The 26,523-nt window shown below is 33.0% G+C and overlaps 1 protein-coding gene across 3 annotated transcripts in view; it reads left to right on the top strand.

Annotated features, from left to right (window-relative positions):
- LOC119840791 (breast cancer anti-estrogen resistance protein 1) overlaps window positions 1–26,523 on the top strand; it is a 51,030-nt gene that overhangs the window by 15,603 nt on the left and 8,904 nt on the right. Inside the window, exon 1 of one of the 3 annotated variants that reach the window (XM_038367533.1) lies at window positions 25,836–25,964. The exons of the other annotated variants lie outside the window; for them this stretch is intronic. Coding sequence (XP_038223461.1) covers window positions 25,851–25,964 — 114 coding nt within the window. The 5' untranslated portion in view covers window positions 25,836–25,850. Of the gene's footprint in view, window positions 1–25,835; window positions 25,965–26,523 lie in introns of those variants that run through there. 3 annotated transcript variants of the gene reach the window in all.

Here is a 26,523-nt window from a genome sequence, read left to right as displayed (position 1 = left end):
TGGATTGGAAATTCAGCTCTAATTGTTTGTATTACGGATTAGTTTATTTACAAATAGCATAATGGATGAATATTAAGTCCTACCTATATAAGAACACATGTTCATGATTGATATGCACAAAACAACTGATCGCGTTTCGAATCTGACACAACCTTTAATTTGATTGACGTAGTAAAATAATGAATTATTCAAAAGCCGACCGACAAATTACAAAGGAGACTTGTAATTTGTCTCTCGGTTCACGTGCGTTGGCCACCTTCGTACAATTGATGTTTATGTGTTTTGACATAACAATATGTGTAGGCACTGCAAGATGTTTTTGTTTTAAATATGATCATATACATTTAAGTCACTTCCAATGAGCTATTGGATAAAATAAGAATAAAATTAAGTAAAAAATACATTCATTTATTACTATTTATGTTATCGACCTGCATTTTCACCATGAATAGACACTAAAGTCTTATATCTCTACATCAAAATCTAACGCATAAAATGCTGCCACACATATTATTTATATCTGATATAATATCGGAATTTACAAAGTATTTAAACCATTTCATGTTTAACATTAATAAAAACATTATTAAAAACAATACTTTTCGTAATGAGTTTACTTCGGGAATCGCTAAATCTTTCAGTTGTGGAAAGTTTTAAATTGTAGCAACAACAATTAGGTTAGGAGACTGACGGTGAACGATCTATCTTTCTATTTTATTCGGGCGAGTTGAACGTGGACGACATTTTGTCACATGTCGACGATAAATTACTCCACGTGGCGCCAGACCATATTTAAATCTGGTAACAGATGGAAATTGATACCATTTATAAGGCATTTATATATCATCGGTGTACTAATTCATGTATAGATATTATAAACCACAAATAATAAACCATTAAGCGAAAATTTGTTAGCAATTATGTTGACATACGAGTTTTTGTAATATAAAACATCCATTTTTAGGAATCACAATAGGTAAAAGTACATCGTCAAAGGTACGAATTTTATTTTATTTACGTATAAAATTATAATCCTGTATTTCAATTTGTATGCTTGTAAACACTTCGCTAAATAGCGTACACTCCAGAACTAGGCCTCTAGAGGCCTGTAAAGCCTATGAAAGTCTTTGAAAAATTACCTTTGAGAGCGCTTAAATACATAAGCAACAACGGAGCACTTTGAAACAATTTTGTGACACCTGTTGGCTTACATTGTCGCGATTTCCATGAATAAATAGGAAATAATATGTTTGAAAAGATTTAACACAACGTTTTAACTAGATTCCTAACTCATCTATAATTATATCTTATGTGTAATATATAATAATATATATATGTAATGATTTATATTATACCTGCTATATAAAAGGAATTTTTAAATATTGAAGAACATGAAATAAAAGTTACCTACAAATGTTAATAATAATGTAATTAAAAAACTCGCGCTCTTTCTAGTTCTAAGTTCAAGAATATAATGAAAAAAAAGGTATTTTAATATGTCGCATAAATTATATGTTATGTTGCATATATATGGGTATTGAAGGGTAAATATTTAATTGCTGTTTTCTTAAGTGCTTCTGCTAATGCCGCGGACAGGATAATAGCCACGTACCCACGTTTAAAGCATTTTATCGATACCGCCCGCAGCCCTCCCAAGTTGCTAATTTTTGCTGAAGTCAATACAAAAGTTTTCTTTTCTTTTTCTCTTCACTTTCCATCACCAGAAAGGGTGAAGAAAAATAAATATATTATGAACGTAAATATATAACACAATAGTAATAAAAAGTACAAAATAACGACGATGGCTGTCTCAAATGCGTGAAGTTAAATTTTTGCGAATGCGCAACGCGGTCCAATTTTTAGGCCATTACACCTTTAAGCCGAAAGTCGCGGTCGCTTTACGAGCAGACCCGATTTCGTTCATATCCTGCAGACATACGGCTGTATGCAAATTTAATGGCACGTTGTTTATTTACAGCCGAACCGACAGCTTCTCCGGAACGAGTTTGTTTATTACAATCATTATACTGATTTATTATGATAGCGTTGATTGTAGTCTATTTCTAATATATAACCTTAATAACATCTCTGATCATTTTAATTCCGCTGACGAATACTAGCTATCTTGCTTTCTCTTCGTTTAAATAATACGTTTTATAAACGTTATGACGGCAAACAATCTCACGGTGCAGTTATCTGTCATTGTTATCCTGCAGGAACCAGAAGCAAGGTTGATAACCTCCGAAACTACGATCCAATAAAGAATAGAACCTTTCATATGTCGTCTAATAACTTGCACGCACTATGAGCTCTTATGTCCTACAACTTAAGAGCTATAGCTCACCAATCAAGCGAAGGTTGTTTATTGATACTTTTTATACTCGTTTATTCCTTACACCCTTTGTGTGATACACAATGCACACCGACGTATACCGACGTATAGATTGTAATTGTGTGAACGATTTGTATGATATTTATATCGGTACTTATATTATTGATATAATACTGATACTATTTTCATTGTTCCAGGTGCGTCCTTTACGAAAATTTACTTAAGTCGCAGACGTGAGTAATTTTTGGTTTTCCGTACGCAATATTTTTGTATCAATAAGGATATGGACGTTAGCATAAAATTTGGTGAATTTTTATGATTGGTCAATCGTGTTTTTAAATATTTTAGAGATCAAAGGAGTAATTATAATATAAGCTCATAGTTTATATTTTACACCAGCACTATTACAGAGTGGCATTCTTTCCGGTTCATACAAATTATCGGTTACGGTTTCGAAGTTATGAAGACGTTTCGTGCAACACAATGCGAACGCCTCCTTTGCTTAAAATCCGTGCGGTCACGACTGAAATACTTCCATAAGTAATAGCTGAGTTGAATAATGATCGCTAGAGCCGTAACTTTATCACTGTGCAAGTGAGTTTCATTTTTCATTAAGTTTATTGTATAGAGCTGTTACGTCTGCGTACTTGGAGGTTATGCCGACAAAGTGCGCGTCAGGACAGACAATAAAATCAGACATGTCATGCGGCAATTTCTATTGGTCTCAGTATTCTCTGTCGTCCTTTGTTCTTGAAGCGTAGTGGTACTCAGAGAAAGTTGTTCGTATATAATAGTAAAAATTAGCTGCCCATATAATGTACGACGAAACATTCATAGTATCAATTAATGTATTATGTAAATAACTTTTTATTTCTGGCAATTGCCCGTATCTATAGTTTGCAACGCTGATATGATTTCGCATTACGATGTGTGATCGAATAATATTATTATAATAAGGCAACATTATTACAGACAGGAATTATGATAATTACATTATTAGCATTCCAAGCTAAGTGGCCGGCTACATAATAGGTCTATAGATGGCGTCCGCAAACGTTTTCGTCCATAAATGAACACTTGACTGCAATAGGCGAAACCATATGGCCGCGCATATTTGTTTGTACGTCACTTGACGTACTGGGTCACTAGCATTACTCTATCAGTTTCGAAAGGTCGCTCCATTCCGCTCGGAGGCTGCTCCCTGATCAATAATCGAATTAGGTCGGGTTGCGCACATTTGTCGGCTTCATATCTATCGTATAAAAGCAGGTAGCTGCATTCTCTGAACGCTGGAATTTGGAAGGCCGCCCGAGGTCGTTGCAGTTGTTTTATTCGGAAAAGTTTTTACTTTTTGTGCAAATATTTTCTTAAGTGACCGTCATGCGGTCCTTTTGGATGCCACATGTTTTATTTTGGGTTAAAATAGACCGAACGGCATTTCATTAAAGGGACCGAATGATTTAGAGGAATGCTGAGATAAGATATGCTTAATGTAAAATACGAGTATTATGGTACATACTGCTCACATAAGTAAATATTAATATGCTGGACTATAACGTTCAGATACGCATTGGAAAGTGCATTATCTTTAACGCATACAAATATTTTTCATCGACAAAATGGATGAAAGGATTGCATAAATGGAGCATACCTTACAAGCTTTAATTTAACTACCTGAAAAGGCAGCAATTCATTTACAGAGGCATAAGTCCTGTAAATTGTTGTTGCGAGCTCCGTTGCCAACTCTCACATAAAAAATATGAATACATCTTCATTATTTGTTATTGATAGCACAGTTTGTGTCCATGTTAGCGCACTTTTAACCGTCCTAATTTATTCATTGAAACATGACACAACCACGATCATTAACAGGTTTTTTGTACGATTTCCTTCTATACCGGACTTGTTCCCACAAGTTTCGAAAAAAGTGACCGCCCAGGCGCTCAGCCTATTCTGTTTTTATTGATCCTTTGACGCGTTTCTTAGTAAAACTGAATCGGAGCCAAAGTTGTCATCGTAAATCTAGTACCACTTGCGCGTTACCAGTAAACCTATGTAGACTGTTTATTGGAATTTCTAACTTAATGTATTTTGTTCCCTAGTTTCGTTAGGGCCCGTCTGCTCTCTCTATGCAGTCGATACAACATATTACAAATAATGATTTATAAAATAAATTAATATTGAAAGATACACATAGATATGTTTAAAATGAATACTTGAAATACGATAATTATGCAAAAAAATTATTACATATAACATGCAAAATTACCAATCTACGATGCCAAATGCACGATGGAATTTTTTTTAATATAAAATGACTTATGAATGAATGACTAATCTTGATGAGTAAAGTTTACGTAATTTCGGCCATAGTTAATATGAATCAGCTGAGTCTTGGATCGCTCACGGCAAGGCCCGTGGAAAGTACTCAATTTGAAATGTCAGCTACTGGTTGTACCCAATGAATGTCATTATGCAAGGGTAGCAAATGAACTCAATAATCGCTATGTAAAATTTCTAGAAAGGACTGAACTTCTGACATTTCAAAATAGGACATATGTTGTTGATATATGAAAATACATCTACATGATGGCTGCAGCTAAGGTTGTCCATAAAACCTGACATTTTAAAAGCTATAAATAGTCTGGCTGTTTTGAATGTCGAGGTTTTCTATGCATGCAATTCTTGATTTGTCTTCATTCTCAATTGTAGCACGTCACGATGACTATTTCATTGCCAGTGGCAGGGTTAAGCGATACACGACATGTAGAAATGAGCCGTCAAAGCAAGACGGTGCGTCCCTCCCTAATCCCTCACAAACGATCAATAACAGCTGAGCGATGTTAGTTACGCTTTTCTATGTCCGTTTTGAGTTTCTACCAATTACTTTGTTTATTATTGCCTGCTTACGATAGTTTTATGTGACTTTCGCGGACATTAAATCATTATCAATTATTATGAACACTTAAGTATGCAAGCTCGTCGCGCTTTCTCATTTAGCTAAGTGAAAAGAAAATTATGTTTGTCTTTGAAGTATTTATACCGTTTATGGACAATTCGCACATAGGTAGGTACGGAATAATATTACTCATTTATAACTTGCATTTATAACAAAGGAATTGCTGACGGTCTGAAATATAATATGCGTAGGTATAATACTTAGTTACATCCGTGAGCTATTTTGCATGTCTAGATTCATGCGGTTAGCTACCTACAATGTTACATGTTATTTCTAAGAAGACATTTTAAGTTTTGGTATAATTTACGTAACAGAGGTTTGTTAGAGAGAAATGGAATTTGTAAAATAAATAACAATGCGCTTTTCATATAAATAGCAACTGTTTTATAAAACAAAGTCTCTGCCATTAGACATATTTTATTAATTTATTTGCTCACTCATACAACTTTGTCTACTATCAAAAGGAATTTTTTTTATCGTGAATGGTTATATTATTAGCTTATAGCCATGTTCGATGAAAGGCCAATCAGACACAAAAATGGCTTTTTTTTATTCGAACCAGCTGTAATTCCTGAAATAAACTCATTTCTGGCTAGGTCGCTTTGTAAGATTTCGTTTCTAAGCGTAAAGCTGCACATGATCTCGAAATATAATGATTATAATCAATGTAACTTAATACGTACCCTATATTATTTGTATCTCAAATTTCAAATTAAGATCCCAGTTTTTCTCCAAGATATCGTCTCGTTAATGTCTAGTGTCTAGACTTTAGGAATGAACATTTTCGTAAACATTGTCCCCAGTTTATACATTGTGCAGAAATATATTATAGTTTATCTTTTAAAGCCAACATTGTCTAGACTGTAATTAGATTTTTATTGTGAACCAAGTTATAAGATGATATATGCAATAACTACTTACGTTTTAAATGTTTAAATGGTTAAAAAATTAAGAACCTATTAATTTAATGGCCATTAGCCATACTTTAATCTCGTATGTATAAACAAGCTCGAGTCATTTATATTACTATATAATTCGTCACACGCTTCGATCTTCGTTCCGGTTTCACATGCAGACTCGCGAAATCGATTTCATATCGATAACCTAAAGATTTCGCTAGCCAAATAACGGTTAACGATTGATTAAGCGAATAATGATAATTGAGGTCACACTTGCAAACACGTTTCTTGACTTTAATCTATTAGTGCGGTTTGCATTGCGAGTTACTTTTACGATATGCTACTTTCTTTTTCCTTGTTAACTGGGAAGCGATTTCTGTGCTAATTGCAGCTCCAGGATATTAATTATTTTAATTGTCATACTAAAATATTATGCACATACGAAAAAATAAAAAAAAAGTAACTTATGATACATGTTTGTATCTATTTTTGGTTAATTCAACAAGTTCTAAACATTCAAGTTTTAAAATAGAAGATACATACTCCGGAATATGATATCTTGTAGTGTCAAATGTGAATTTAAATCTCTAAATAATAATGTGTACGTTACATTACATTGCATTGAATTAAATAAAAAGAATCACGAATTTTGTAATCTATCATGATCTAAGTAGATATATACCTAATAAATTAAGAATCGACTTAATACATCCGCAGAGAAAGAAAAAAAGAAAAAGAAGCAGTTATACATATCATAGAAGAATTTTTTAACACGATAGCCATAAAACTATTGTAAGTTGTAACGTTTGATCGCCGTTTACTTCCGAATATGAAATTAGTACTTTAGTGTGCTCTGCACATGGCTAGCTCGAGCTCATAAGAGGGCAATAAAACTTGCGAACGGGATATGACGTCTAAAGTTCATATGTTGCTTTAAGTGACAGCAAAGAAAAATATCGTCATTTTTTTCTTATAATGATCAACAAATAAATGTATAATAAATGTATAATAACAGTTTTTATACATACTTATCATACATATTAGTTTTCTGGGTTGTGTAGTCAGAAGTTGTCAAGTATAATGATAAGACCGCCCTCTGTTTATACCGTATTCGGTACCAAAGTTTTTTCATAGATATACTACAGCTCATGCTATTGGCAGTCACCAAACTACATGCATAAACTAAACATTCTAAGTATGTCAACGAATACAATGTATTATGGGTATGCGTTGACAGCGTTATTAAATTATTGATTAAACGGCACAAAGGCAGGATCGATATACGACAGGAATTTCCCTGATATGGGTGTGATAATCTATTCATGGATGAATAACGTAACACATGTCTATAATTTTCAATTGCTTTGATATATTCCTACAGTTATAGTAGAAATTGTAATAGATTTTGTTTTGTAAGAGCGTTGCGGTGGCTTTAGATGTTAGCAATTATTTAATCTAATGATTAAAAAAATATATACGTAAAACGCAAAAAGGAAGCTTTATGTGTTCATGAATTGAACTAAGAATAAATAAGTAATAAAAAAAACTTTAAAATGTGCATATAATGAAGCTTATAAATATATATACAATGAAGGTTTGCGAGTTTCACGCTCAGTAAATATTGCAAACAATTGAAAAATTTTAACAAGTCAAATGTGTGGAATTTCAACACGTACCACCGTTACTCTAAATAATAATCATCTCAAAAGTAATTTCTTCTGCATGTTCCAGAAATCTAAAATATATGTATTATGTATTTTACTTTAAAAGGTCAAACCCAACTGTATAACTTCGTATTTATTTTAGCTCTGAATTAGAATTAAGCATTGCTCTGAATAATAATAGTACACTGTTCTAAGATCAGACTTTTGAAGAATATATCGAGAAGATATATTTACTTAAGGTTTTCCTTGTTAACAATAACACGTCGCTGTTTTACATTACAGTTATTTAAGTTGGAAATAATCCCAAGATGTTTGGTCAAGATCCAACAACGGATATCTGTATGTAACTCAAACAAACAGTCGAAATAGTACGAGGAAGACACGGTCTGACCTGTCTTATCTGTATCTAAATAGGCTTTAAATGTTCAAACATGTATGACTGTTACAAATGGTTTTATCTAAAATAAAGATATTTATTTATACCACTTGAAAGTCTGAGAGTACGACGGTAACAATTGTTATATCCATGCAAACTGCAGTGCACTGCACTCAGTTTTAAAACGTATGTACGAAAATATACTGGCAAACAAAATGTCTTCTAGTGTCATATCAAAATAACAGCTTTTAATATTTCCATGCACAAAGGATAAATTCATTTGAAAGTATATACAGTAGTGTAACAATAGAAAATTATTAAAATGTTTGACTTTCTGTCTTTTTACAAGGCTGCATCATTGTTAAACTGAACTTCAACTTGCTAATATTGTAAATAATTCTTCTTTTTTATTTGTTAAAGGATTAATTGTATTCCGAATAATCATTTTACATGAAGTAGGCGTAGTATCAGAAATGAACATTTAGATAATTATTTTGTAATTGAAAGAAACCTTTCGTATTTTAAATAGTTTAATAGGGATTCAAACAGAGACAGAGATGTACCAAGATATAACAAACGTGAATATACTTTAATATCTCGCATATTAAAAAGAATGAGGAATGAATATCCGTTTCATTGTCAGGTTTAAGCTGAAATACATTACATATGATCATCTATTGTGATGAATCTGATTGTACGTGTGCGAGCAAATAAAAGATTAGAATAGCTTCAGCGATTTTGATCCGTCAATATCGCTGATTGGAAACCCGGCGCCGATCCCGCTTTATTGCTTTTATTTATTTGCCAGGCTCCAGGCAATGTCTTTGTCTAATATATTTACATACGTTCCTTTTTCTCTTCTGAAAATACAATAAAATTGTGAACGTTATATTTTTGTTTGATATCTGTATAGTGTATATATTTTATTCCATAAAACAGAGGTAACCTATTCCACTAACACGTAAATCATGGGTTAACCGTCCGAATCTGATACTCAATTTGTTTGATTTATCCCACTAAAATCGTGAAATTATTCATTAGTTTTAATAGAGCGTTAAGGTTAGTTAACATTTAATATGAATGGGGCTAATTTAACTTGTTTGCGACATTACAGAGAGTTATGAGGTTATTCGACTAGGGGCAGCTTATCTCTCGCGGACAGTGTTGCGTGACCGATCATCTCGTTACCGCCCTAGCGCCCCGCTGCGTTTGCATCGCGCCCAATGAAAATCGCCCAACCGAAATTATTATTTTAACTTCATTATTGACACTCTAGCCCCTTGTTTACATGTACACGGGCTTATTCAAACATGTAATCTAGTTACCATCGAGACAATTATTCAATACGTATACGTATGTAGCATGTAATGAAATATTCTAATAAATTAAAACATTTATCTTATCAAGATTGTAAAAATATACGACGTGAGAGAGTGTATAATTTTAATATTATCATTTTGTAACCTTGAACCAGATTAGATAATTAGCAATCAGCAGTACATACTATATCAAATGATATATGTAATCATATTATTTTGCGACCAAATAAATATTTGGTCGCAAAATAATATGATTACAATTTGCGTCTTTTAGTATTTTCTTTATTGTCAGAAGCGATACTTTGTTCTCGCAAACTTTGTACAATTTTGACTCAGAGCTAAGAGTTTCTTACACTTTAGCTAAAGTGCTGTAAGCTTCAGAACAAGTTTTAGTACTTCAGACATTAAGTTTTCACGCTCACGGCCGACGAGGGGTTTCTATACACGATACGTAGCGCGGATCGTACGTCACATGTAAGTTGTTTTGAATTAATCGTATCGAGTCTCATTCAAAAATGTGTATCAGTTTCTCTGCTCTTTCAGTATCCGGAATTAAAAACTGTCCTCATTTTCTCTTGAACTTTTTTCTGAATCCCTCTTCCTAATTTGCGCAGCGTGTGAATAAAAAATCAACGTTAATCCTTGCTTTATACATTTGGAATGTAGAGTTCTTTGCAATAAGGTTGCCTTTAATATCAAGCACTATTCATCAACGCGCTCGCTTTCTGTTTATCCGATGACTTGCATGTAAGCATCAAATTCCTTTCTACATATTTTGATATTGCGATTTTGAAATATGTGTGTGTCATTTAGTTTTTTATATTTACAACGAATCAACCGAAATTGTTCTACGCCATTTAAAAGTGTTATATAAAGTAAGTAAAACAGTACCTACAAATAACACATACCATGTTAAAAATTATAAGTAACATCGAGGAATTTTGTATTAGCTTTTGTAGGCCATTTCAATGTACCCATATCCACATTGATGGATATGTGATCGCTAATGAATAGCGCTGATCACGCACAAAGGATTAAATCAATCTGTTCATACCTTTCCCTTTGTGCCATAAATGGCGAAGATTTTATTAATATGGTAACATCGAAGTTGGAATAGCGCCAGGAAATATAAAAGGCCTTAAAATTGCACTTGCGCTTATATATCGATTTATTGTGAATGTTTACTATCATTATCTAACATAAGAATTATTTATTCGTCGATACTTGACGTTTGACGTATTTCCAAATGCAGCAAATTACATCTTAACCTTACCTTATACGCCCGTAGTAACTATTTACTAATCTGTGCCTGTACTTGTATTATGACCTATTCAACTTATTTATGATTCGAATATATTGCAAGAATATATAGAAAGAAGTGGCGACAGAAAATATTTGCTATAATAATACGAGTCTGACTTATAAATATTCCTATATCTTTCATCATTGTTTATTTTACAAGAAAGTATCTAAACCCTAGGTTTATAAATAATCCTGCGTCCGAGGATTATGCCGCCTCCAGGTGTTTCTTTTATGAGACATTTAGCTATTTTAACCGTATATTTCGTACAAAATATGCTCTATTACAACGTGATAGGGTTTGGTATCTTGTGATTTTCGAAAAACAATCGATGAGAATCTTTTGTTTACGGAGGGATTGGTATCTTGGGTGTAATCTCACTCTTGGCGTATCGCAAGTGGCATGTTACGTGTATGTATCGGATGATATAGTGTCGTATTAAAGGTAACAATTAGCAATTTATTTTTACTTCAGGCACGGTATGATTTAGAATTGTGTGACATTGATATATTGGTTTGCGTTAACAAAAATTTGATATATAGGTAGTCATCCTACTAATATTATTAATGCGGAAGTTTGTAAGGATGTGTGTGTGTGTGTGTGTGTGTGTGTTTGTTGGTCTTTCACGCAAAAACCACTGAACCGATTGCAATGAAATTTGGTACGCAGACAGCTGGACAACTGGGATATAGGCGACTTTTTATCCGGATATTCATACGGGATACGGACTTACGCGGGTGAAACCGCTGGGCACAGCTAGTCTTTCATATTTTACCCTACAATCACAAAACATGATATAAGATCGAGCTACTTGAATACTTTAGGAGTTGTTTTATTATTTTATAACATATTCAGTATCTTTTACGAGCTTAGCGCGTTAAAATTCACTTCTGCCCATTTTTTATCAAATTTTATTTTCAAGAAAAAAAAATTTCAAGTCTAGTACCTTATTGATATAATATAGCACTTGACCACTAGATATAAAGTAATACGTAGCAGTTAGCCTGGATGCTTGACGAGATGTATATTTACATGCACAAGTGCATACTTAGGCGCCATGTATCTTAGCATTCGGCATATCGGATCTTGTCTATTCTCCTAATACAGGGCTGTACATCTAGCTAGAATTAACTTTATTTTCTAATGTAATTTATAATATCCCTATTTTTCTAAATAGATTTAAAATAATAAATATATTAATCATCACCGATTTGGCTAAACATTTTTGATGTTGTTTACATATTTTGAATATTAGAATAAATTAAACGTGTGTTTAAGTAGTTGTGGTCGAATACACAATCAATAATTGAATCATACTTACTTAACTTATAAAATGTAAGTCCCTGTCTATAATATATAAATGTAGATTATAACTCGACGTAAATAACTCATTCATTAACGTATATTTAACATCAATGCGGACTTAAATGTATTCGCACTTAAAATAGTTTTATTGGCTATAAACAATAACGAATATTTATAGTATAAAATGAGATCGGAAGTCGGGTCCATTTCGTGTTATCAGATATCCCAAAGAGCGTCCCTAGCGTCATGTCGCGACGACCGACGCGGGCGCAAGGTCGTAGGGTGGCGTACTATCAACAGTGGCGCCTTTGCACAAACACGCAAATTTCTATCTTTTGTGCCATCCCTACAACACCAATTCCCTTACTAGCCACACTAGTACAGTGTTTGTTGAAGCAATTGTAATAAATCAGTGTGTCAACGCTTCTCATTCTGACACTATCCTATTTTAAACGCCTAGCGTATGTACATAGGAGCATCGTTGACGGTCAGACACAGTGCGTCATTGAGGTTAATTTATATGCTTGCATAATGTGTATTATGATTAATATTTGAATGGAATTATTGATAAATAACACAACGGAGGAGGTAAATTATATAATTTTTTTCGACAAAAAACGTAACTAAGTCCAAATTCCCAAATGGGGCCAAATGACAACAATTCTCTATCAAACCGAAAAGGTTGAGAACCGACGGAGTTACCGAGTATTAAATCTAAAAAAATATATGTACAGTAAAATTGAGAATCTTTGGGACGACGTTTTGGGTTTTCGTCTTTTCGCATTTGTACAGTTTACTTTAATTTATCTTTATAATCCGGAACCTCCTTAACCAGTAACCACAATAATACATGTGGATTTCATAAAAAAATATCTTAATTACTTATCGTAATTTTGATATGAAGGATCAAAGAGATCACTTTTATGAAAATGCTTTGTCGTATTTGACTGTCATAAAAAATACTAATTAAATATCTTTACAATGACTAAAAGTACATAACCTTAATGTTTAAGAAAAAATAAAAAAATGTATAGAGAGAATAGAAATATATTTGCTTTCTCATTAGAAATGATTATCGGGTGGGATTGAACCCCCTAAACCCATATCACTAAGGCCCAATTGTACATATACAATATATTATAATTATATATTCAGATGTGGAATCCGGATGCTTCGGGAATAATCTGGCATCACATTCTAAGCTTGTCTGGATTATTGAGAACCTAATATAGTTACAATTCCGTATCACAGGCGTATTAAATCGATTTCTGATAAGAGGCAAGTGCTCTACGTATCTAGTTACGGGGCGTTGCTAGCATTCCTGCATGTTCTAATTAATTGTGTCATAGATTTTACATCGATTAGAAGAGCATTTTAACAGGATTAGAGTAATTGATTGTCATAGATTACTTCAAGATACAGTAACATAAATTAAGGTTGAAATAAATACTGTATTTTATTTGATTTTACTGAGGGATGCCTTTTTTATTCTATTGATTGTGTGTTGTATCGAATACGCGTTAGAAACACAACATAAAATGAGCTTGTTGTGGGGTGTTTGTTCAACCCAATCACAACTACCTACGTGTTGTTACCTTTAATGCCGAATTAGTAAAGTAATTAAGGTTTGGGTTGTCCGATGCGTGGGCTCAAGATACTTCGTATCTCTAAATATATCTTATTCCACGAGTTTTAGTAGGGGTTATAAACTTTTAATTACCGCATTATACGGCATCCATAAAGATCTGTTTTGTTTACTTTAATACTTATTGTTTATAATAAAGCTATCAGCGCCGTGGTATCGGCTGATGAATTCTTTCCCACTAGGATTATTTTTCACTTTTAATGCCAACATTAGTTCTGCCTATTGTCATTTATTGGGATGGGCGATCGGACCAATCAATTATTATAAGGTCATTTATTTTTTTATTTTAGAAACTTAATATTTAATTTTAATATTGCATCATTTATATATTAGTGTCATCAATAGAAATGCGATTGCGATTAAACGAAATACGAAATCAAGAAGAAAACACAAGGGCTAATTTATAAGGCAGCTGTCAATTGGGTATGAAATAAAGTATCCAGTTATTGCAACCCATTATGTTTTGTCATCGCTTTTATAGTAAGGACCATAATAAATATTTAAATATAACCCTTTATAGTACGCATTCAGCACGGTCGGATACGTGATTTACTTTAGTAGTTTTAACGCATTTGCAACGGATGCAGATGTTTATAGCGGTAGTCATTTACAAACCACTGGCGCCGATCATGTAATACCATATATTTTATATTCAACTAGCTGCGCCCCGCGGTTTCACCCGCGTAAGTCCGTATCCCGTAGGAATATCGGGATAAAAAGTTGCCTATATGTTATTCCAGTTGTCCAGCTATCTACGTACCAAATTTCATTGCAATCGGTTCATTAGTTTTTGCGTGAAAGAGTAACAAACATCCATACATCCATACTTACAAACTTTCACGTTTATAATATTAGTAGGATTAGAAACTAGTGACGTACCGCGTTACCATATAAATAACAATTATTTGAAAATGGAAGAAATATGTGTGATGCAACCCTACCCTTCACAAATGTCATAGGAATTATGGTAGTCTGTCATCAATAATGCTGGCGCGTGCAAATACTTCTGTTGAGGGGATTATTCGTGTGAGCGTCACAGAAAAGACTCGGCAAGTGCAGGCCTAGGGGACTAGAAATACGATTACATGCACGTTTATTTCATTTATCATGACCATTACATTACGCATACTCGTATTTTACGTCTTTTATGGAACATTTCATTCCATAACGATGATTAGAATCTCTCGTTTTGGCATTTTTGAAGAACGATAGATACTCCATTTCTGGACTTGAAAAAGCCGTATGGGAGGTCTTTAATGTTTATGGGTGTTACCATTGGTATTTCAATTCCGCTCATAATGCGGTTTATAAGCTTCGAAAGTATGTTTACGATCGAATTTTTATGTTCGGCTAAAGATACTCTTGAGCGCGTTTCTGCTACATTTGCATAAGAGATATCTGAGGTCTTTACAATTGCGTCACAACCCTCGTATTTCATCCCTAAACCCCGGTGTTGGGGATGTTGCATTGTAGTCGGCAAAGTGATTTTTAAGCTTATCTATTACATAAGTCATTTATCTGACTCCTACTTTTATTATAATATTAATAAATTGAATTATGTAATTTAATAAATTTCTAATTAAAAAATTTGAAAATCATATTTAAAGATAAGATTTATTTAAAGAAAATCACATATCGATAAAGACCTACCTTTATTTATATGTATGTACCTTACCTTTATTAGATTATGACATGCCCATGCTCACACAAAATGTCAAATCAATTTCATCTTCAGGACACAACTAAGATTGCGTGTATAAAATTAGGACATTGTAGATATTTCTGTATTAATCTGGAAACAAATTTAATTGTACGTTAGTTAGATTCAGAAAAAGAATACATTGTATGTTATTCAAATTATTCCCACGATTACGCTCAGTCTAGCCACATATTCTTAATCATATTCAGTCTGCCAATCCGCAGTACCCTTGAGACAAATCAATAAATGGTTTCGTAAAATTTTCCAGTACCTATATTAGGTACGTGTCATCGACAGTGACTCAGTTTGGCGGATTGAAGTACCATGACGTTTTGGGTGTAATGACATGCCAGGCCCATCGTATGCCCGTATCGGCAGACCATTATCGAGTTAGGAAATTCAAATGCGTTTGTTATCGTCTCGCAGGATGTTTGTTTGTATGTGAGGACAGGTTAAGAAAGTATTTCAAACCCTGGTTATGCACACATACAACTGTTACATCGTTCCTTTGAAAATGATTGCTAGATTGATTTCGTGTTGAGTTTTATTCGATGTTCATCCTAGATAAATTATATCTTATTATGTAACGATAGAAGCGCAGATAACATCTATAATACAAACTACATCTATAATACAAACTAGGAGTATGTATATTTTCTTTTTTATTTATATGTTTAAATATAAGAGAACGAGTCATATAAAAGCCGAACCATTAAATGAACTGGAGTGATTGAAATTGCGGGTTTTAGAATACATTGAATATTGGAATTCTGCATTGACTTTAAGTGGGTACTTTTAAAGAAGGGTCTAATTCTTTATCAATAAGTCGCTAGCTACGGCTCTTACGTTAAGCTTTAAGATTTTCGTTTTTATCTTTATTTTCCATCTGTGATATTATTCATTTTCAAAATGTGCTTTAATAAAAAAGTTTAATAACATTCAACATTTATAATAATTTTTTTTTGTCTATTGTTAGATGACTAGTTATAAGTTCTCTGCGTTAATAGAAATTTTGTGTTGTTGTTACCTTAGATAATTAATAGATCTCTTGTTTTATAATCTGAGGTCGTCACTTCATAATATTCTATTTACAATTACTAACATAATGTTATGATGGCGAACAGAAGTCCATACATAACCAGACTATAAATCAACTTGTCAATATGTCTTGTTTCCTTTTGAGTACCAAAACGGCTCGCTCGTTTCTCGCAATCATTGATCTCAAGATAATTCAAGAGATTATTATTTTGTCTAATATCTTATTGACATTATCAGGCACCGAAACTACTTCCGCTGTGGATTTTGTTTTATAAATATACTTTGCCTGATTGAATTAATTATGTTATGAATATGTTTTTCCATATTAAAAATGTAATGCCTACATTTAACAATAAAACAACAAACACTTGTATGATTTTTGATACTACATTCACAGGAATTTAATAAAGCTTTGTAATTTACTATCAAATAAATGTATTTAACGCTATTTTAATAATAGTCAATGCGTCTTTATTATCGTATCAATTAACTTATATGCTTTTTTTTAAGTTCCTAATGAATGCTATAGTTGTTAGAAGTATTAATGACATTCTAACGCAAGATATTAAGGCAAGTCTTTTCTCATTTGAACCACGTTTCAACTGAGACAGTAAAAGACAATGTGACAATGTGGGAAATTGCAGTGGTTCAGAATGACTTCACAAGTATCTACGGACAGAAAGGGGACTGAAGTACCTCCTTGCATCCAATTATATACGATTTCTCTCTTTTACAATTAAAATCTGTTGTACTTTTTATTATATTGAATATAAGAAACATTTGAAATAAGTATTGAGAATACAATGCAGCTCATTAGTAAATTAATAAGTCACATTATAATAGACTGTTTGAACACTACGGACGTATTATACTTGAGACAATTACCCATTCATTTGTAAAACTTACACAATCAGTACAAGCCTACGCTTGGAACAATATCTCTTGAAACTTGGCTACAAAATTAGATAACTTCATTAAGCCCCATGACCGAGCAACTAAATAAGGCACCTTTTTGTTGCTATCGGGATGGGGACGCTAATTACAACGGTTTTCGGACAAAGAACAATGGGGCAGTAAACCTATATGGGTTCCGATCTTCAATTGTTATTAAGAGGGTTCACATATAGCCTTTTATGTCTTTAAATGATGGTTGCCTATTTTTTATGCCATTGTTTGACTGTGCAATAGGGGAATAAAACTACAGTAATGAGTTGGTCGCGTCTAGCTATATAGAGTGGATATAAAAATGAGGGTGGCGCAGGATTTATCCCTGTCAAGAGACGCCTAGCCCGGGGGAGCGAAGAAGACACGCCGTATTGTAACGGCTCGGAAAATCATTTTGTGGATATTCGGTAAAGAGAAATGTTGTTTTTTGCTGATCGAACAATCCCGAATTTCTATTATGGCAGACGTTCAATAGTGCTTAATCTGCGTTCTTAAAATAACTGATGGATTATTTGGATTATTTTCGAAAAAGTTGTGAGTATTTTGATTTTAAATAATTTTAACGGGAAGCAGAAGTGTACAAATATCCGCTTATTTGAGGGAGAAACTGATTAAAAATGAAGAGTACGACTAAATGAATGAGTCGGATTGAATGCAGATAGAACCTGTTAATTCAAAAAGTACTTTGCTCGTGGCTGCCGCTGAACGCCATTGAAAAGCGGGCGTGTGTTTGAACATTTTCATTTAAATTTTCGTATTTGGTTCATACTATTCATGTAAAATGAATTTTGTTCTAAGCGCCAATGCCAAAATGTGAAAAAAAATGCCAGTTAACTACCCTTTAATATATTTAGTAGGTATACTTATCTCTTTTAAATATTTTATTATGTTTAAACATTTAAATTTGTAGTTAACTGTTATAAATATAGAGTATGGACTAATGCGGTCCTAGTTCTAACTGCATTATAAATGATAGTAATTTTCATTAGCACTTATGCATGTAATTCATAACTGTTATATGCATGCAATATGTGTCGTGAACGAAACTATATTCTCTAAGGTGCCATTAAGTTGTCTGCCGACACCGGCTTCCAAACTTTGCCTCAAAGTTGTAAAGCTTTAATCTAAATCCTTTCAGGCAGCGGCATAATCTTGAGATTGATAGTTCAATATAAGTTCGATATTAATGGACATTCTATTGGCGGATACTGTGATGCCATAAGGAAATTCTATACCTAGTTGATATTGGTATTTATTATTCATCACGATAGCTACCTATAAGAATGGGAATACACAGTTGTGGTACGTGCAAGAGTATTACCTTACATTTAATTACTCGTGTCAACTGATGTATCATCGGGAAAAATGTTTACTAATTACAAAAACTATGTAAGAAGCATATGTAATTATTCGATATACTACTTGTTTACTGCATTTTTTCTATCTCATTTTTATATAACCGTTAATTGCTCGGAAATTTTGAATCATGTACGTCGTCTAGACCCCTAGGGTGCTATTCAATGCATAATACAGCTCCGTCTAGCCCATCTAATGCTTAATCTATGCTTCTACGTTACTCCTTATTTTATTATTCAATCCCGAAATTGCAACAATAAGTCACGACATCGTAAAATATCTTTAGCGAGCCATCCATTACTTTGTTGTGCAATGCATCACAAGAGAATATCTCACCAATAAATATGTATTATCATTTCATATAATTCATTTTGAGTAATGTTACAAATATATAACTTATTGGACGTCTTACTGAAATCGGAATCTATAGGCGACTTTTTTTGGGTCAGTGCATCGAGATCATGTTTCGTCACCTCCGGTATTATATTCGAGTGAAATGTATCGCTATAAAAAGTTTATTAGTCTGAAATCTGAAGTCTCAAATCTAGAGGGCCCTTTATCTAAAGCTTATACTTTGTTTGCGTCCAGACGAGAGTAAATATATTTTGGACTGGAGAGGAAAAATAAAATTCAAACAAATATTGTATTTAAAGAGATCGTTTACGCTATGCTTAAATAAATAAACCGAAGAGAATGAACCGGACGAGTTTTAATCAGGCACAGTACACTTAAGTGTCAGAGAGCAGTTGGGACAACGAAATTGTTTCGTTGGAGGACTGTCGTTCAGCCTGCTACTTCTGAGCCGCCAGTAACAAGGGCTACACTCTCTGTGCTCTACGTGCTCTATCCATCGGATGAAACATTCGTGTTTGAAGTATATGAAAGTGTTTTGAAATTACGAGATTAGTTATGTTACTTAACGATGCTTTAATGTTGAGAAATGTGAAATAGGTATAACAATTATGTAATTATCATATCGTTGATTCAATTGTGATTAGAAAGATGATAACGCTTTTATTATTTGTAAAAACGTTGTAATAATGAGAGAGAATTGTATGGATGCATTGCTTTTTAAATGCTTTAACTGCTCTTATTTTTCTTTATTATCTTAACTCGAAGATTTTTCCATTCTACTTTCTGGAATCATTGAAATCTCTTTTGAATCCACTTTAGATGAGAATACTTGTTCATTTCCAGCTATATAAATAAACACATTGACAGATCAACGCATTGTCAGTTTAAAGCAAAAAGTTTTTCCAAAAATACTGACAAGAAATACCCAACAAACATTATCTAATGTGTTATTGTTTATAAAAAATCGTGCAACATTGTAAATCTTGGAACATTCCTTGCAATTGCGATGTCACCAGCAATAACCCGGAATGGAGTTCAAAAGGTACTTGAGCATAAAGTATAGGAAGCATTTGGCTGACATCCAAATCAGACACCAGCAGAGCTACAAGTGTCCGATCGGTTGGCATCATTCACAATTGGGTAACAGAAAAGAGGACAGAGGGAAGCGATTACTGTTTTCGTTTTATTTAATTACTGATTGGGTATTTCGTAATATGAATCAGGTTGATATTTGAATGCGTTTACATTGCTCTCAATTTGTATACTATTAATATTGTTCATAAGACTGTTGGCGTTCGTTATAGACAAGGTTTATTTTTAAGTCATAACGCTGCTTCAGCTATTTTATGATTCTATGTAAATTTTATGTTACAATTATTTGGAAAATGCCCTAATTTCCATTTCGCATAAAATATTCTTGTGTTTTATATTATTGCACTATAATTTTTCTATTACATAAAACACGATTTTTGAAAGAAAAATTTTGTAACAACCACATTTAAATGAACTGCATAGAACTTCGGTTGCAATAAACGTTCTATAGAGAGACGGGAGAGCTAGATGGAAAATGTAACCTTTTGTAACGTTGATTAAAATTTAAATTCATTTAACACTCGCTTATCTATAGAGATTGATTGAAAATTGCATAACTATTTTCGCATTCGCTCGGCTTCACCCTCTGGCTGAGAGGAGGTCCTTTCAACCCGACCCCTCTTGGTACTCAAACTTGGTGCTGCGATGTTTTTATTCAATTCCCTTGATGAATAAATTGAGAGCAATTTAAAATTTTAATCTGGAACTTTGTGCATGTGACATATTTTATAATGCGGGACGTAATAGAATTGCTTTGTTTTGTAAAACAATTGGCACGTTTGCTACAGTGGTTAAAAAACAATACTTAGTTATTATATTGTTCTTAATAATTTGTTTTTTGAACTATAATTCGAAAAAGCAAAACCAAGTTAAATTTTGTGCAAAACAACTCTATTTCATAGGTATCTAAGCGAATTTGTAGTTTAATGAGTGTAATCTATAGTCTCTGTATGAGGCTTAAACATACACAATTGTTACGCTGTCTATGTTTGCACAAAACAGCAAGTCTAAACACAATTTCAGTACAAAAGCCTGTGGCAGTTCAAGCTTCTACCATTGCAGATACCAACGCTGCAAATTATTTCAATAATGTGCTAGTTATATAATATTTTTGATATACAAAATTACAAGATGCGTTAAATTATAAAATTCCATTATCTTACTCTACACAAGAGGTGCCACTTAAGTGGTTTTTGCAATAAGTTCAAACCACTCACATAGACATGTATGCAATTCCATATGTGTACGAACTCATTATCTCCGGCGATTATCTTCTCGAGTTTCTAAAAGTGGTCGCGTTTTTATGGCTACTTATGCGACACTCGTATGCATCTCATGTCATCTGTGATTCTGATTGCCCCCCTCAATCTACATAACTTCGCTTGACTGTCGCTAAATGTATTTAAAACGTGGATGTTTTTTTTGCTATTCAGACCAAAGCGACCAGCGCACTGAAGTCGTGCTTGACTCCACTCAAATTTTCTCGGCATAACGTCTCTGTAGTTTCTTTTTCTTTACCTTTGAAACAACCGAAGGAAAGATTTTAAAATGCAATGTTTATATTCATTCACTAGCCTCCTCGGTTTGTGTTAGTCGACAACGTAATCATAGTCCAGCTTTGGTTAACGATGCATTGTGCTCACTGAAAAATGGTTGCTTGTATCATAAAGTCACTGCGTTCTTTGTTTTAAATAAACTTTTGAAATTAAAAGGAATACCTATATTCATTAAAATGTATGCGGTCTGTAAATGATACGTCTGGCGCCGTCTACATCAATGACGTGATATTAAAATGGTTTCGACGCATATGACTATTTTAAGTGGTCAGTTGGTAGTCAGTATTTCCTGATTTTGAACGGGAAATACTAGTTTTTGTGTTTTCTAAAAATTTATAGTAACATTGATACATTTTTAGAAAATACAACTTATCTTTTCAAAACAGGTTTTTTTTTTCAAAAATGTACCTAAAAATATTGTGGCTTAAAATTGTTCTTTAAAATTTCACTGACATTGCAATTATTACGGAACTATTTTGTACATTAGGTACATACATATTTATATATATTGCGCTCAAAGACCAAATCTCTCATTGACCCTAAATTTGCTCATGATTTGTATAAATATAAAAGTGTTTCATGTATTAAAAGACCTGACCGTCGTGTTATGGATAATCCAATAAATGTTCAGAACGCGTCATGGCATTCCTTTATTGCCACAGCGTGTCGTTATGAAATAGCATGTCGGCTACGACACGAAATTCGCTATGTGGTTTTTCTTTAATGGTCCTAAAACGTCTGGAGCGTCATTTAAGCCATAACACGAATTTTGCATTCTGGATTTTTTTTATTGTTATACTGAATGCACCACGACGCGAAATCAGCAATTTTTCGCTTGACGAGCGTGTTGGATATTGAGATTAAAATTTATTGAAACAACTCCACAAATTGAACGTTCACACGTTTGCTTTATATATAAAGAAATATATTTGAAAAAATAAAAGTAAAAGTATAACCAGAAAGAAATAACGATAGCATGCCAAATTGCGTAAAGCATCTGCCGGATCGTATATTGAATTCCGGACCAATTTCGTCTATGCTCTATTGTTCATTTTAAGTCTACACCGAACGTTACCAGGCTATTTCGGTCACAGTTAGCCAGTGCTTAATGAGCGAAAATGTTTCTCCCTAGGTACTAATTATGTACAGTTGACCTGCCTTTGTGGTGTGTTGTGTGCCTATGTGTAGTTGGTACTATCCTCATTTACACATATTTTGCTCTATTTATTGCAATATAATTATGCGCGCGTTCTAGCCAACTTTAGATATTAAATTGGGTTGGTGCTAAAATTTCCGTTGATTTTATCTAACCTCTCAATCAAAGAGATTCATATGACCGAGTTTGATATCCTACAGATTTTGCGCGTTCATTTAGGTACTCATAAGTTGTAGTTACCGATATTACCTACCAAAAATTAAAAAAATATATGTACATGATATAGTATTTTCATTCTCTCATTCTCAAAGTATAAAGAATAAAGATTTATTCGTGTAACACATTTTCAGATGACACAAAATAGTGGCCATTATCTAATGTTTCTTTTATCAGTATTTTTGGCCATGTTGAATAGAAAAACTTATTTGAACAACGTACGCATGCGTTATTCCCTTGCGTACTACAGCAGACCGACCTTCGTAGGTCACCGCCCGCCATTGAGACCCCATTTCTCATTGATTTTCGACTCGCCATATGGCGGCGTACTTAGTCAGGAGTCGAAAAATGGATGACTAGACATCACATCATGACTTTTTTGTCTACATTTATATGTACTACAACGTTTACAATAAGAGCTTATAAAGTACGTTGGATAATTTACAATTTTGTTTTGGCTTAGTTTAACAACTGTGTAAGTTTATAAACTGTATAAGTTACCAATTACTTTAACTTTAATACGAGTTAAAATGATTACAATGAGTTAGATTTTCCTTTTAGAAAATCAATTTATTGAAACAAATAAGAAGTTGTTTATTCTAAATCTATTTAAAAGTATTACCAAACGAAATAACCACAAAAACAAACTGTGTAATCATTCAGTAAAATTGTGGTTTTATGAACTGTTTTGCAACGAATCATTGTTACAAATAAATATGTATTTCTTGTTCACCAAACCTTGATGTTAAGGTTATACAATAATACAAAGAATAAATTCTTGCAAGGAAAAACTACCCATACTTAAGTATATCTGTATCACAACAGATCACTACTTAGTATAAAACAAAGTCGCCTTCTTTGTGCCTATGTATGCTTAAATCTTTAAAGCTGCCCAAGGGATATTGATAGTTTTTTTTTTAATAAATAGAGTGATTCAAGAGGAAGGTTCATGTGTAAAATAACATCTATTACAATACTCCGAATTAACGCGTGCGAAGCCGCGGACAAAAGCAAGTCTTATATAATTAAGTGATGTTTTTGTATTGATAAATTTTGCTCCTTGTACAAATTTTGAAAAAAAAATTCTTGTTACAGTTTCTTTTCATTGATAAAGTATTTAAGAAAATTTGGGCTTCTAATTACATATGTCAGCTCACAAAAAATTTCTTAATGATTAATGTATTATAAATTCTATAAGTTATTTACTTTGTAAAAAACCGCAACAAATTTTATATTGTTTTATTCCTTATAAATTTAGGTTTCTGGTTTATTCTTTAGTAAATGAGTATTATTTGGTTGTTTATTCTATTACACTTTCCGCAAACGGTTGCTAAGGTCTTCTAAGAAAGCTCCGATAACTGTGTAACTGTAAGTCCGATGTCTGTGTCCTAACGTTTTAAACTCATACGTAAAGGAAGACACAACACATTGTACCTACATTGATCCTTCGCAGAAAATACATATACTTAATATGGCATTTGCGCACGACAAAATTGAAGAATTAATATGCACCAATTCACTAATTATTACAACTATCCTTAAAAGTTCAATGCATTATGAAAACAAAAAACGGAGATTCAGTTTTAAGAAATATATGATATCTATACTCAAAATTATACACATTTTTGTCTTCTCTGGATAAAACTACATTTAATATAAATTAGTGATTATAATAACGATATTTACATATAATGGCGATTTAAATTAAGAGAACCCCAATCATAATGCATAAGATCCTTTTAATATTCTATTGTATCAAGTAAGAAATCACTAATTATAATTTATCTCATTTAAAAATGTACACAAAGATTACAAAATATTCTCTCGTCTGGTAAAATTATAATAACTCAACTTTTATTTGTTATCCTCAAACATTTAAGATGTAGCCATCCGTAATCACAAATACTTATTTAATCTTTTCACCTTCTTTCATTAAGACGTTTCTCTTATCAACGAATAGAGTCAGTCAATGACCTCATCGGCCATGGGTACGTGCGATACGACTTAACGGCGGTACTCACGACTAAATAGCATTGATTCCGCGAACGCTGGCGCCGTGATTCATATGAATCCAACTCCCAGCATCCTTGTCATACTTTACGATCAACGAACAACCCATACAGATGGGAACAACCTCTATAGAAACATTTATAGAGCTAGTTCGTTTTGTAATCAGTTTATCGGAATATTATTAGAATAAAACGTATTATTAATCTTTATATATACTATTTTCATTGATCACAAATTACCCATGATGATTGCAAACTTACGTAAGTTACATAAATATTAGATGATTTTTATTAAATATCTTTTGGATTTTGCAATTACGATAAAATAAATATTTTCAACAGCTTGGTGGTTATATTTCTATCGATCAGATTTTTTTCTTCGTTCTATAAATGTATTTATTCAACAATGCTCATTAATGGGAATTTTACTGTTAAGATAAACAATAAGGTAATAATAGAATATTATTTGACTTGTTTATATAGATGAGGTGAGACGTCACTAGGCGTACGCAAGATGATTCATCTCAAACCAGTTCGAATGTATCCCATTCATATATTTGAGTTTTGTTTGGCACCAGTGCAGTATATTGCGGTTATTCGATTGAAACGCATGCGTAAATAATAATTACTATGGTGATGAGTGCTAAATTATTGGGTTTATTACGAGGACTGAGGAAGAAACCCTGTGACATGTGCAAATGCAGCAGACAACGTTACAGCCATAGGATGGCATCGAAAAAAGGGGTTAGTTGATAAGAGTAATTTTATCAACTATATTATTTTCATATTTGAATATAGAATGGTTTTAAATCAATTTATAATCAAGGCAATATGTCAGATATTTATGACCAAAGAAATGCTCTCATCTTTAAATAGTTAATAGACACGCTTACGCTCAATTTTTGGCGCTTTATTAATTTTAAATGCATCTCCGCTATTCATTTTTTGATAGCTGTTCGTATCAATTGCATAAACGATTGCGTCGAGGAAACGGACATGGCCTACCCCAACATCGCCCACGTTCTTATGTTGCACAATGCAATCTGTCATTATCGGCAGATTTGGGACAATGTTCCGCTGCAGCTGTGCCGTATATGTCAATATTTATCCCGCGATGGGGATGGAATGACGGGCCCTCAAATGTTACGCCGTACGTTAATATATATATATATATATACTTCTAGAAGTTATTATTGTAGCTTCATGTAATTTGGTATTGATTTGCAAATTTTAGAGACTACTCTATTGTTTTACGATAAATAGTGTGTTTTAAGTTTTTAATATCTGCTTACTTTCCACTAAA

The sequence above is a fragment of the Zerene cesonia genome, chromosome 7, assembly GCF_012273895.1.
Source record: "Zerene cesonia ecotype Mississippi chromosome 7, Zerene_cesonia_1.1, whole genome shotgun sequence".
Taxonomy (NCBI): domain Eukaryota; kingdom Metazoa; phylum Arthropoda; class Insecta; order Lepidoptera; family Pieridae; genus Zerene; species Zerene cesonia.
This window is presented reverse-complemented; position numbering and strand designations above follow the sequence as displayed.